The sequence below is a fragment of the Quercus suber genome, unplaced genomic scaffold (assembly GCF_002906115.3).
Source record: "Quercus suber isolate HL8 unplaced genomic scaffold, Cork oak 2.0 scaffold_83, whole genome shotgun sequence".
NCBI lineage: Eukaryota > Viridiplantae > Streptophyta > Magnoliopsida > Fagales > Fagaceae > Quercus > Quercus suber.
In genome coordinates, this window is record NW_027069548.1 from 1262072 (window position 1) to 1276646 (window position 14575).

Here is a 14575-nt window from a genome sequence, read left to right on the forward strand (position 1 = left end):
GTTAAATAGACATATAGCTAAATCTTAAGAGGAAAACTTAAAGAACAGCATCTAATATACTATACCTAAGTTTTGTCATTTTTGTAAAATGTTTTGTCAGGCTTTTTAAACGTAAAACATTTTATAAATGATTTCATAATTAACATAAAACATTTTTAGATTTGTCCAAATTTTACCATATAACAAACATGCTAAAATGCTAAAAATATTTTCCATAAAATATTTTATAGTAAAACAAATGAAGTGAAAATCTCAATATATATATATATATATTTATATATTAATTTTGATCTATGATGATTTGACATCTTAATCATGGTAAAAATGTGAAATTTTATTGTATTTGTAAAATAACTTGTATTTCACAAAAATAGACTAGATTAATTCATAATCAGACCAAAAAAAAAAAAATTTAAAATCTTGTGTACTGTAGTGTATGTCGGTATGTCCCTCATTTCTATGTGTGTGTTTTCTATGGTTATGTCCCATTTGCAGAAGAGATTGATTATGGCTATATTCGGCATTTCTGTGTAATACAACTGTACAATGTATTAAAATGGGAGCTCAATTAATTAGGATCCATTTGGTAATATTATTTTAGTAATGTTGTTTGTATTTTTTGAAAATATATGTGGGTAAAAAAGTACGTAAAAACATACATGTAATATTGTTTAAAAACTGAAAACATGTGTTTAACGCATGTACCAAACGGGTCATTAATAATCCAAATGAAATTGTACTTACATTCTAAATTTACAGCAAGTGTAGTTCTAATTGCCATATTATTATTATCTTTTTGCATAATTCATTTTCATTTTGTTTAGCTTATGCATTGAGTGGAACACTCTAATACAAAAATAAATAAACTATTACAATCTTCCAAAATGAATCATGTTTGGACTGCTAAAATTGTTTGATTTATTGTATTGTTTATTTGTTTGCGCTATGCAGCATTAAAATATGCACAGTAATATGAAAATCAAGGATTTTTTTTTTTTTTTTATAATATGGCAATTAGAACTACACTTGCTGTAAATTTAGAATGTAAGTACAATTTCATTTGGATTATTAATGACCCGTTTGGTACATGCGTTAAACACATGTTTTCAGTTTTTAAACAATATTACATGTATGTTTTTACGTACTTTTTTACCCACATATATTTTCAAAAAATACAAACAACATTACTAAAATAATATTACCAAATGGATCCTAATTAATTGAGCTCCCATTTTAATACATTGTACAGTTGTATTACACAGAAATGCCGAATATAGCCATAATCAATCTCTTCTGCAAATGGGACATAACCATAGAAAACACACACATAGAAATGAGGGACATACCGACATACACTACAGTACACAAGATTTTAAATTTTTTTTTTTTTGGTCTGATTATGAATTAATCTAGTCTATTTTTGTGAAATACAAGTTATTTTACAAATACAATAAAATTTCACATTTTTACCATGATTAAGATGTCAAATCATCATAGATCAAAATTAATATATAAATATATATATATATATATTGAGATTTTCACTTCATTTGTTTTACTATAAAATATTTTATGGAAAATATTTTTAGCATTTTAGCATGTTTGTTATATGGTAAAATTTGGACAAATCTAAAAATGTTTTATGTTAATTATGAAATCATTTATAAAATGTTTTACGTTTAAAAAGCCTGACAAAACATTTTACAAAAATGACAAAACTTAGGTATAGTATATTAGATGCTGTTCTTTAAGTTTTCCTCTTAAGATTTAGCTATATGTCTATTTAACTAAAAAATATACTTTCATTCTATGAAAAAAAATTCACATGATAAAATCTTAAAATGGAAACTTAAAAGATAACATCTAAGTACTGTACATAAGTCTTACTCTTACAATTACAAAATAACAAAATTTAAATATAGTACTTTAAGTACTGTTCGAACCTCTCATTCCATTTGGCAGCCGGCCAATCATCAAGTGAAAGCCACCAATTTAGGTAATTTGTATTTGAAAAAAATTTATCAAATATGTGATATATTTTTATAAATGGTGAAGATATTTAAAAATATTTTACTGTAATCCATTCCTCCTTTTTTTTCTCTCTCACAGTTATCTTTGATGGAAATAAAAAAAATAATTTTGTAAAAGTTAAAAATATTTTATAGAGAGCTAATTCCTTCCCTGTCTTTATCTCTTGTAGTTATCCTTGATGGAAATGATAAAAAATAAGTAGTGCTAGAGGCAAGCAAATAAAAACAACCCACCATAAGTACATCTGGTAGCCACGTGCAACTTTGACCTCTCCTCCAGCAGTCCAAGAAACCAGAATGAACCAGTTAATTATTATTAACGGCGTTAACAATTAACATAACGGTAAACAGTCCCCATCCACCCAAACCAAAAAAAAAAAAAAAAACAGTAAACCATGTGAGCTGAGCTGAAGCCTCGCTTTCTCAGAGTGTAAAAAACACACTCACTCAACTCACACAAAAACACAGAGAGAAAGAAAGAAAGAGAGAGAGAGAGAAAAAGAGTGTTACAGGGAAACTTGTCATTTACAGACTGTAGTCATTCTCCTTCACCAACCAACACTCTCCACCTGACTCCCAGACCGCCATTTTTAACGGACTTATATTCTCTCTATAAGCCCTAACTCTCTCTCTCTGTCTCTGTCTCTCTGATTCTAGGGTTTCGAATACTCTATCACTGTGTCTAATGAATCTGTAAGGAAAGGTTTGTTTAGTTTCTTACATTTTTTTTTTTTTTTGGCTGAGTGTGCAATGAATCTCTCACTCTCACTCACACTTCTTCTCCTCACTCTCTCTCTACCTCCACTACTTCACTCCGCCTCCAACTCGGAGCTCCGATCCTTACTCGAATTCAAGAAAGGGATCCAGCTTGACCCCAGGGGTGCCGTTTCGTCTTGGGACACGGCTACCGTAGCATCGTTGGACGCCAATGACTGTCCCTCAGCCTGGCGCGGCGTCTCCTGCGAAGGCGACGACGGCGCAGACTCCGGCAATGTCACCGCTATCGTCCTCGAAGATCTCGCACTCGCCGGCGAGTTGAAGTTTCACGCCCTAGCTGAACTCAAAGCGCTCAGAAAGCTCAGCCTCGCCGGAAACAACTTCACCGGCCGGGTCGAGCCGGTTCTCGGCACGATCACTACTTTGCAGTATTTGGATCTATCCAGTAACAGCTTCTACGGCCCGATCCCGGCCCGGATTAACGATCTCTGGGGATTGAATTACTTGAATTTCTCTCATAACAACTTCTCCAATGGGTTTCCGAGCGGAATTCGGAACTTACAGCAATTGAAAGCGTTGGATATGCACGGAAATGGTCTATGGGGCGACATTGCCGAATTGTTATCGGAGTTGAAGAATGTGGAGTACGTGGATTTGAGTTTCAACGGATTTTTCGGTTCGATTTCAACGAATTCCAGTGTTATTACCAGCTTAGCCAATACAGTTCGTCACTTGAACTTGAGCCACAACAACTTGAGCGGTGGGTTTTTAGCGAGTGACTCAGTACAATTGTTTCGGAACTTGGAGGTTTTGGATTTAGGAGATAATAATATTACTGGAGAGCTTCCTTCATTGAGTTCGCTGCCAAGTTTGCGGGTTTTGAGGTTGGGGAGGAACCAGTTTTCTGGGTCGATACAAGAGGAGTTGTTAGACAGTTCTGTGGCATTGGAGGAATTGGATCTTAGTGGCAATAGGTTTACAGGTAAAAAAATTAAATTCTTTTTCGTTTGCACAGTTCATTGCTTTTGTAGCTTTGGGAAAAATGTGTGTGAGAGCTTGTTTTGTTCAAATTATGTCATTATAGCATGTTGGAAATTTGAGATATTATTAAGTCAACCCAGTTAGGTGTGCTATGGCTATTTGAATTTTTGGGTTTTAAGATGATGGAGGTCCAAAGTTTTATCAATTTTACTATGTTCAAATCCTTCTACACCAAAGTTACCAAATATAAACCCATTACTAGGCTTATATAAAGAACAATCTTCATGCAGTAGATGCCATATATATATAAACATTACTAGGTATGACTTAGACATATGATTTGTGTCTGAATTTATCATGAACTAATATGCTTAAGCCTAGCCCCAAAAGCCTTACTTTTTGAAAGTAAACTCATGGTTTATTACCCCCACACCCCTATTTTTGGGGTCATAAGGAATGTTATAATCGTGGGAGTGTGTCCATGGAGTCAATAATGATCTATGGTTTGAAAGCTGAGAGTTGGTGTAGTTCCTCTTGCTGATAAGAGTGCTGGTTTAATGCTAAGATTTCTTATATGCTCCTGAACAGTGATAGACCAATTTCATATGGTCTCATACTGGAAACTCTCTTATTGAATGATTGTGAATAATTTATATCATTGCTTCTAGCTTGGATATACTCTTTTTTTTTTTTTTTTTTTTTTTTTTTTTTGTGTGTGTGTGTTTATTGTGTATTCTATATTAAAGAAATCATGTTTTGACTCTTCACTTTTCTGATTTTTTTTTGATGTTTCTGGTGAAACCCATTTCTCTGCATGCATGTCTGGTTTTATTAGTCATTAATTGTCCTTCTGTACCGATCAAAAATTGGTTTCACATCCTGTTAGAAACTAGGTGGTTGTGAGTCTTGTAGTTCTCATTATCTGAATATAAGCTCAATCATGTATCTGAAACTATTGACATTTTTCCATTTGTATATATACAGGTTCACTTCTTGGAATTAACTCCACAAGTTTGAATTTTTTGAATCTTTCGACAAATAATTTATCAGGCTCTTTGCCCACTTTCGTGGTACGATGTGTGATATTGGACTTTAGCCAAAATATGATCTCCGGTGACATATCCATTGTGCAAAATTGGAGTTCTGAACTACAGGTTCTTGATTTGAGTTCAAACAAACTGTCAGGAACCTTGCCTTCAGTACTGGGGATCTATTCTACTTTGTCCTCAGTTGACCTCAGTTTAAATGAACTTAGTGGGTTGATTCCTAGTAGTTTCTTCACGTCATTGACCTTGACAAGCTTGAATCTTTCAGGAAATAATTTTTCGGGTCCAATTCCTCTTCAAGGCTCACGTGCAAGTGAATTATTAGTTCAAACAACAACTCTGCGGATAGAGTATCTTGATCTCTCTGCTAATTACTTTACAGGTGGCTTGCCTTCAGACATAGGAAACATCCCCAGTCTCAGATTACTGAATCTAGCAAGGAATCACTTTTCAGGACAGCTACCTATTGAATTGAGTAAACTTACTAGCCTGGAGTACCTTGATCTATCTGTCAACAAATTTACGGGTAATATCCCTGATAACCTTCCATCCAGCCTTAAAGAATTTAATGTGTCAGACAATGATCTATCAGGCAACATTCCAGAAAATTTAAAACATTTTCCTCAATCTTCATTTGCTGGAAATAAGGATCTCAACTTAGGCAATGGTGTGCCAGATCAACTTCCTGTTCAAAAGAAACACGAGAAGTCCAAAGGGAATATTAGGTTAGCAATCATTCTTGCCTCTGTTGGTGCTGCTGTGATGATTGTTTTTGTTTTAGTGGCTTATCACAAAGCACATATTAAAGAGTTTCATGGAAGAAGTGGATTTAATGATCAAAATACAGGGAGAGATGTTAAGTTAGGAAGGTTTACTCGGCCTTCCCTCTTCAATTTTCACAGAAATGTTGAGCCCCCGCCAACTTCCACAAGTTTTTCAAATGATCACTTGCTGACTTCAAATCCAAGGTCATTACCTGGGCAGACAGAGTTCCTGACTGAAACAGCTGAGCATGTTTTACCTGAGGGAGTATCAGCTACTTCAGCAACTGTGAGTTCCAATGTGCTAGATCATCATCCTGCCACATGTGGAAGGAGATCCTCCCCAGGTTCGCCATTATCTTCCTCACCACGTTTTATAGAGGTGTCTGAACAACCTGTGATGTTGGATGTCTACTCACCAGATAGATTTGCTGGAGAATTGTTCTTCTTGGATACTTCACTTGCATTCACTGCTGAGGACTTATCTCGTGCTCCGGCAGAAGTACTTGGCAGAAGCAGCCATGGTACCCTGTACAAAGCAACTCTAGATAATGGACATATGTTGACTGTGAAGTGGTTACGGGTGGGACTGGTCAAGCATAAGAAAGAATTAGCTAGAGAAGTTAAAAGGATTGGCTCTATAAGGCATCCACACATTGTTCCATTACGAGCATATTATTGGGGGCCCAGAGAACAAGAGAGGCTTCTTTTAGCAGATTATGTGCGGGGAGATAGCTTAGCCCTACATCTTTATGGTAAGAGCTCTAGAATTTTTTTTCTTCTTCTCTCTTGATGGGTATATCTATGATGTTTATCTTTGTAAATTGTCTTTTTCCTGCCAAGTCCATGAAATGCCTTATCTTAACTTGATTTTTTCAATATCATGTAAATCAGGCATGTTTGAAGATTTTATAATTGCTTGTAACATAGACTGTTTTATGCTTTGTGTCAGTCCTTGGAGGAGTGGTAAGCCCCCGTCAATTGTGGCACATGTTCAGGTTTTTGATTTCAACGTGGGACTCTTGTGGAGAGCTTTGCCGTTTGATTTCAAAAGTTCACCTGTTACATGTCATTATATCTGGACCAATGTCCTATAATGGATGTATTTTGGGCAATTCTTATGATAATATTATAATAGTTGAACTTTCTTGGAATAAGTATCACTAAGTAGTCTCTCTTTCTTTTTTAATTTATTTATTAAAAGTATAGTACTTTTTTAAAGTTCTGGTGAATTGCTTGTCAATTTCTAAGACGTGTTTGTTTGAACATATAGTTAAAAATTCCATCTACAAGAAAACATCTTATTCTCTTAAGTTACAAAAAATATCTACTCTCCCTCGTCCCTACCTCTCTATTTCAGCTTAAGCTCTTATAATTAGTCAGAACAAACACCAGGATTTAGTGTCAGTGGATGTAGCCTAAGTGGAAGAGAGGTCCTGTCCCATTTGAAGTTTACATAGATAGTTGTCTATTAAGCTTGCACCAATTATGGTTGGGTTTTGTCTTGTAGCATCTTAGTGCGTGCAGGATAAATTTTCTACTAATTGCTTCGTGAATATGGTATATCCGGAGATTATAAGATCAACACATGGTTATATTTCATTCTGCTAGACATTGATATCGTTGATTGTGTTCTAGTGTAATTATACATGCAATCCATCCACTGTAATTACTCAGTGGAAGCTTAACTGGGAAAGTGGGTGTAATTACATAACACTCTAGGCTTTGATAATATTACATCCTTGTAGGCTAATCCAGTTTTCTGCAGATGGAGCAATAGATTAACATCTAGTGCTTAGTTGGCATAGATCTTTTGCCATGGACAAACTTTTGCCCCTAAAAGGATGAATGTGCAACCTGAGGAAATTTTTTGTTAAATGAACCAGGTACTTCTATTTTGGTAAGGCTTTTGATACAAGCATAACCTCCCTGGCTTTCCTATGTTCTTCGCCTAGTATCTACTTATTGTCATTAAACTTCCTTAAAATTAAAGGATTTATAACAAGGCAAGAAAAAAATTATTTGTATGTTGCAGACCAATATCAATACATTAGTCTTTTGGGGGAGGATTGATTATGGTTGTGCCCAGAGATTGTTTTCTATGAAGATTGCCAACAGAGAGAGGCTGATGAGTCCTTTTTGTTACCAAGATTGAAGTATCTAGCAGGACAAATTTAAGGGGAAAAAGGACTTACTGAATATGGATATATTTAAAAAAGATTAGGGTTTTAATGTTTGGAGCGGTTATGCTGACTTGCCATTTAAGATGAAAAGGGAAAGTCCAGGAGTAGAAAAATAAGTTGAGCTTCCCTAACAAAACACATTTTTATTAGATTAGAATGGATTTTATTAGCCAGCAATAAATGGTATTCATGGAAGCATTACTTGCCTTCCAATAAATGGCATGTTGAATATCTGGAACTTCGAGATCCAAACTGTTATCTTGTTGATATCTTTGTAAGTTGATGTTGATCACCTTCAGCATCATGCTGTCATTAGATAATATATTTCATAATTTTCATAATTTTCTGGCAACAATGTGTGTGGCATTCACAATAAAGCGATAAGAAAAGAATGGTTTTTGAGTGAGACCTCTAGTTGAAAGACCTGATTTATAAAAAATCTAAACAGTAAAGGAATGATCTCTTGGTGATAATGCTCTATCACTATAAATGATATTGTTGCTGGATTATTTAAGGGCAGATCTTAGTTACAGTACCTTAGGTGCAGTACATTAGGTTCTCCAATTAAATTCGAACACTTGGTAGCACTGATCAATAAGACACCAATGGTGCTATTTTTTTTCAAAGACAATTAAATTCAAAACAACCAAGTATTTGGATTCAATTGGGGGAACCTAATTTACTGCATTTAAGGTATTGTACCTAAGTTTTACCCATTATTTAATTAGCAGACCTTTTTAACTGGGAGAATATAGATTCAATAATGGTTTGGAGTTATCTTGTAGATATTGGTCCCATGGGAGTAAACTTTGCATGGATTTTTGGACACTGGCAATTCTTGCTTGCTAATAATCTTTTCATTAGATATGATTTGGTACCTTAGTTCACGCAGGCAGTTGTGAGAGAGATGTTGTAGGTATTAAATAAGGTTTTGGTGAAAATTTTAGCTTTTGAAAAGAGAAACTTGGGCATAAATAGTTGCTCCTTTGGTAAAGAAAAGAGTTGCATTGGCTGGTGCCTCATAATCAGTTAGGTCTGGACAAAGTTTGAACTTGGTATGCACCTATACTCAGCACAGTATGTCAGGAGTCCTAGATTTTTTGTTATATGGGGTCTATGTTTCTTCGGTTCAATTTGCATGAATGTATATATGTATATGTACTTATGTGGACAAGCATGTTTATCTACATACATGGGTTAGTAAATAATTCTTAATGTATAAGCACATAAAATTAATCAATCACTGGTCTTTGCTCTTTTTTCTTTCTTCTCTATCATCCTTATATATAATGTATTCTTTTTCAAAGTTTTAGCCAAATATTCACTCTTTACTCAATAATGATGAACTATCATAAACACGGTACATTGTGATTGCCGATTTTGGGGGATTGGATTGTAGGAATTCCATGAATCATGATGCATTATACAGTTTTTAGTTCATAGGTGGTGAGGGAACTCGATAACTATGGTATGACACATGTAGAAGTGCAGTGTCATAGTTCATGGTGCAGGCTATGACACACAGCCTGGGGTTTTGGGAAAAATTAATAAATAAATGTTTGGTGGTGATTACTCATAGTTAGAATGATGCAGAAGTCACTAGTCTAAAGTAGGATTGTATCTCCTGTTGTTTTTTATTACCTCTTGGGGAAATGTCATATGCTTGACAACTTGGTTAATAGTGTATGGTAGTTAACAAAGCTGCTGGCGTTTGTGTATAACAGGGATACTACTACTTTCCCTGGCGTTTGTGTATAACAGGGATACTGCTACTTTCCCTAGTGTTTAGTTGTTGTAAATGTTGGTAGGCTATAAGCTTCAGTTTTTGAGGTGCCCAAGGCTACAACCGTTTTAGAAGCATTACAGGACACAGAATGGGGTTTCATACCTACCATAGTCTGGCAATATTGATTTCCACATGCTTTTGCACTATGCGGGAGTATTTTTACATGCAACGAACTTTCTCTTAGTTTTTGAGTTTTATTTTTTCATACGTATGTCATGCAGAAACCACACCTCGGAGATACTCCCCATTATCTTTCAGTCAAAGACTAAAAGTTGCCACTGAAGTTGCAAACTGCCTGTTATACCTTCATGATAGAGGCCTGCCTCATGGAAACCTCAAACCAACAAATATACTCTTGGAAGGCCCTGATTACACTGCTCGCCTTACTGATTATGGTCTCCACCGCCTGATGACGGCAGCTGGCATTGCAGAGCAAATATTAAATCTGGGAGCGCTTGGATACCGTGCTCCGGAACTTGCTACTGCAGTTAAGCCAGTCCCATCATTCAAGGCTGATGTGTATGCACTAGGGGTGATTCTAATGGAATTGTTAACCAGGAGAAGTGCGGGTGACATAATATCGGGCCAGTCGGGGGCTGTTGACCTTACAGATTGGGTTCGATTATGTGATCAGGAAGGACGGAGAATGGACTGTATTGACAGAGACATTGCAGGTGGGGAAGAACCCTCCAACGCAATGGATGAATTGCTTGGAGTATCACTTCGGTGTATTCTCCCCGTAAATGAGAGGCCTAACATCAGACAAATCTTTGACGAGCTCTGTTCTATATCTATTTGAAATTTTTGTACATGCGTCTTGGAATTAGTTTTTTTTTTTCGTTCCTTGACACAATTGTTGTTTTTTCCTCCATTCTTTCCCCCTTAATTGGTTTCAAGCCTTCTGATTTTGGGCTAATTATCACATTCTTTTGTTATTTTGAAGATCTTGTAAAGAGATATGCCATCCATTGATTATTTGATAGTGCTTGAGTTTGATCTAAAGTGGAAAAAGGATTGTGATTCATTGGGTTCTTGATATGTCCTTTTTTTTTTTTCTTCGTATTGAGATAGAATTCTAATGTAGCATAATTTAAGTGTATATATTGGAGAGTTGAACTTCGGCTCTTGCTCTCAACACTTCACATGCACTTGTATTTGTAGAGTGACCATCACACCAAGAGTGCGTGGTAATCTTGATGTGTCGTTTTGGAAGTACAGCATGGTACAAAACATTTAAGTGACTTATTGGCTCTTGAATTTCTTCCTTTTGTTAATTCTATCTGGTTAGTAATTTAAAGATAATAATGAGGCAATAGGCAATTATAGTGGCGGTATGTGTGGTCTGGAGAAATGCGGAAGTGTTCTACGAGCAAATAGATATATAACAACGTTGTGTTCCGGACTTTCCAAAATAAGGGCATATGTCTGTGGAAAGCCGAATAGTCATTTGTCACTGATATGGAAGATCCTGAAAACCAGAAAATGTAGAAGATGAAAAAAAAAAAAATAGTCTTTCAAAACTGCGCTAATTTTTAAGAACAATGCAAAAATAATGGAAAATGCTTTTCCTTCTAGACTCTCAAATAGACCATATTATTAACTATGAAACTAGCATTGCCAAGAGCCTCATAATTCAACTCAAAGACTCACAAGGTTCAAATCTCTCCATCCTTAATAATCGATATGTCAAAAACATAGAAATGGTGTCTGACGCTTTCTTAACTCAGAATTATTCAGCATATTGATGGTTGCTTTGTTGTCCTAGAAACCATGAAACACTAGAAACCATTAAATAATGTGGTGATTTAATGAAGTCCTCTTAGTTGAGAGTCACAATCATGAATCCACAACTCTTTGAACACAAACTCTAATAATTTCATCAAGACCTGCCTCTATAGATCAACACTAGCACGATATAGTTTTAGAATTATCTCGAAGGGTAATTTCGGAAAACAAACACACACCCTCCTCGATTGTGATGGTACCAAGAATGAAGCAGAATTGAGAACCGGTACAATATCATCTACTTCAATCATTAGATCAGAATTAAAATCCAAGCACTGAGGGAAAAAAAATTAACATTATAACTTACAATACCATCTCGCAACTTACAACTTAGCAATAGTATCAAGTTTATCAACAAGGCCCGGCAATCTAGTATTTTTTATTATTATTTTTTTTATGTGGTTAAATTACATTTTAAACCCTGAGGTGGGTGAGTTTTAAAAATAACAAATTAAATCACGAAGTTTGGAAATGTAACAAATTGAAGAAGAAAGAACTCGAACCGTTAGAGCTGTGCCACGCAGAGACACAGAAGACGAAAAAGGTGAGAGCTTCTTTGGTTTATAGGATTATATTATTGGTTAATTTCAGGAAAAAAAAAAAAAAAAACTTGAAATCTGTCATTTCAAATCAAATTAGAACGCAATCGACACTTAGCACCAGCTTTCAGGTAATTCAGCAACCACAATTCTGTTTCTGTCTGTGTCTGATAACCCATATTAAGGAATGGAATTCTGTTTTTGTATTTTTTATTTTATTTTTTGCTAAACGACCATGTTTCTTATGCAGTTTTATTTTTCATGTTACGAAAGAGCGTCGCTGTTCAGGGAAGAAAATATACATACCGTTAATTTCAGTTTTCTAAACCCTCTGATCTTTCTCTGTCTCACATGAATGCAAGCTCTCAAATCACTCTTCAGCCCCTCACCTTTTCGTCTCCACAAGTTTCCCACAAAAAAGCCAACAAAGTCCTTCCTTTCTCTCTTCTCAAATCTCTCTTCACCCACCAAAACCAAAACCAAAACCAAACCTAAAACCCCATTTTCAAACTCCACCATCATAAATTACCTAACCAACACCTTAAAATTCTCAAAAACCCAAGCACTTTCTATCTCAACCCGCTTCTATTATGTCAAATCCACTGAAAAGCCGCAATCCGTGGTTCTCTTCCTCCAAAACCTTGGGTTCTCCGAAACCCAAATAAGATCCGCGGTTCGTGTCTCACCCCATATATTGTTCTCTGATATTGACAAGACCCTTAAGCCCAAGATTGAGTTTTTCCAACAACTGGGTTTTGTTGGTTCTGATCTGGGAAAGTTCATTTCCAAGAATTCCACGCTTTTGAGTGTGAGTTTGGAGAGAAGGTTGATACCTTGTGTTGAGATTCTTAAGAAAATCTTGTGCAACAATGAGAATAACCAATGCCTTCTCCGGGTTTTGCGGCGGTGCAATGGCGTGGTTAAGGGAGACCCTGAATCAAGGTTGTTGGGCAACATTGCTTACTTGAAGCGTTGTGGGATTGTTGGGTCTCAGCTCTCAATGCTTTTGACTAGGCAGCCTTGGCTTTTTGTTATTCAAGAAAACAAGCTTAGAGGCCTTGTTTCTAGAGTTTTAGATATGGGGTTTGTGGTTAATTCAAGGATGTTAGTTTATGCGGTTTATACAGTTAGTTGCATGAGCCATGAGACTTTCATGAGGAAGTTAGACTTCATTCGGAGTTCCGGGTTTTCTTCTGATGAATGCATGGAAATGTTTAGGAAGGCACCTGGTTTGCTTAGGGCCTCTGAGGAGAAGTTAAAGCTTGGAATTGAGTTCTTTATGAATACCATTAAGTTGGAAAGGTCGGTTTTAATTCGTTTACCTTCATGTTTGATGTTTAGCATGGAGGAAAGAGTGATTCCTCGGTACAGGGTTTTGCAGATTATGAAGTCCAAAAGGCTGTTGAAGAAGGAGCCAAGTTTTCTTCACATGTTGAATTTAACTGAGGAGGTGTTCTTAACAAAGTTCATTGCGAAGTTTGGTGATCATACTGCAGATTTGTTGGTAGCTTACAAGGGTCATTTATTGGATTCTTCTTCTGAGGATGAAACTTTGATATGTGTTTAGCCTTCATTTCCTTGGTAAAGACTTTTTGGGTGAATTAAAAGAATGTGGAAAAGTTGATAATCAATGTTATAGAGTGACTTGCTTTGACAATGTTGAGTAATTCTTGTTTAAAGTATCTTGGCAGAGCTTGTTTTCCTGGCAGCTCAGAGGGCCTTCCATGAAGATCATACAGATTTTGAGAAATGCTGTATTAATTGTAAAAGAAAAACACTGAGAAACGGTTTTGTTTTGGCCTCTGTGTGAATTTTTCATTCACTTATATTTGTTGCTTGTCAATTGTCATTGTATTTTTTCCCAACCTGCAACCACCCAATACAACTGTCAGGGAATTAGAATTTCATTTTGTTGTGATTCTTGATAGGTCATTTTATATGGTGGAAGATTAGAATTTCTTTTTACTACATCAAGTTAACTTGTTGAAAATTTTAATGCTTTTACCTTAATTTTCTCTCTTAATATTACCAATCCAGTTGTATCAATTGATGAAAAATTTTCCTTTCACGCTGTCCTTAAATAAAGTGCACTTAAGATGCTTACCAAGCATGAACTTTTGAATATCCTTTTCGTGTTATGAATTCTACAAATAATCATATGTTGTAATAGGTGGTGTACTTGATATCATGTCCATTCTAAACTTGATTGTTCTTCATTCTAGCTTGTTATCACTTTCATTCTACCAGGGCGTTACTGTTAGAACTTCATTCTTACCCCGCTGTGGCCATGCTTCAGTCCACTTCAATTGGAAGCAAATGATGCTTTTCATGGAATGGATTATGCAGATTATCATATTTTGTAATACCTGTAGTGTGCTTGACATCATGTCCATTGTAATTCTACTTCTTACTTCATTCTACTTTTTAATTGTTTTTCTTCTCGTCCACAATTCTGAGATATTTTTATTGTCGATGTTGTTGTTTCTCTTATATCAAACTGTTGTTCTACAATGATTTGTCTTATTTTCCTTCAATAATTTAGAGAGTGGGTATTATTTCTCACACCAGGAGTTCAAGATCATATTGCTCAAGTACATAGTTGCACTGGGAAGACAATAGGGTTTGGGATTCCAAGCCTTATTGAAGATGATGAACATTGAAGTTCCTAGAGCTATTCACATTATGGCCGTGTTATTTTGGAATCTGATTGGTAAATGACATGGATTTGTTTTGAGACAATCTGTTTG

General features: G+C 35.6%; 2 protein-coding genes across 5 annotated transcripts; both read left to right on the top strand.

Annotated features, from left to right (window-relative positions):
• Positions 1–2449: 2449 nt before the first annotated feature.
• On the top strand, positions 2450–10528 carry LOC111994339 (probable inactive receptor kinase At5g10020). Of its 3 annotated transcripts, none has more exons than XM_065773944.1 (3): positions 2450–3729; positions 4713–6290; positions 6488–7297. In XM_065773944.1, exons 1-3 carry the CDS (start codon positions 2781–2783, stop codon positions 6700–6702), a joined length of 2742 nt encoding a protein of 913 aa, XP_065630016.1. In that variant the 5' UTR covers positions 2450–2780; the 3' UTR covers positions 6703–7297. The 3 variants fall into 3 exon arrangements, with proteins under 3 accessions (XP_065630016.1, XP_065630017.1, XP_023881976.1); XM_065773945.1 differs by lacking the exon at positions 6488–7297 and adding an exon at positions 7304–9719 and having other exon boundaries at positions 2451–3729; XM_024026208.2 differs by lacking the exon at positions 6488–7297 and adding an exon at positions 9726–10528 and having other exon boundaries at positions 2453–3729.
• Positions 10529–11734: 1206 nt separating this feature from the next.
• LOC111994342 (transcription termination factor MTERF5, chloroplastic) lies at positions 11735–13796 on the top strand. 2 transcript variants are annotated; one of them, XM_024026212.2, is made up of 2 exons: positions 11735–11833; positions 12079–13796. In XM_024026212.2, exon 2 carries the CDS (start codon positions 12184–12186, stop codon positions 13393–13395), a length of 1212 nt encoding a protein of 403 aa, XP_023881980.1. In that variant the 5' UTR covers positions 11735–11833; positions 12079–12183; the 3' UTR covers positions 13396–13796. The 2 variants fall into 2 exon arrangements, with proteins under 2 accessions (XP_023881980.1, XP_023881981.1); XM_024026213.2 differs by having other exon boundaries at positions 11748–11959.
• Positions 13797–14575: the final 779 nt, after the last annotated feature.

Excerpts from the sequence above, each read along its gene's own strand:
- LOC111994339 (XM_024026208.2), top strand. The coding sequence starts at position 2,781 with ATGAATCTCTCACTCTCACTCACACTTCTTCTCCTCACTCTCTCTCTA. Across the intron at positions 3,730-4,712 it reads TAGTGGCAATAGGTTTACAG|GTTCACTTCTTGGAATTAAC; the intron begins GTAAAAAAATTA and ends GTATATATACAG. Across the intron at positions 6,291-9,725 it reads CTTAGCCCTACATCTTTATG|AAACCACACCTCGGAGATAC; the intron begins GTAAGAGCTCTA and ends TATGTCATGCAG.
- LOC111994342 (XM_024026212.2), top strand. The coding sequence starts at position 12,184 with ATGCAAGCTCTCAAATCACTCTTCAGCCCCTCACCTTTTCGTCTCCAC.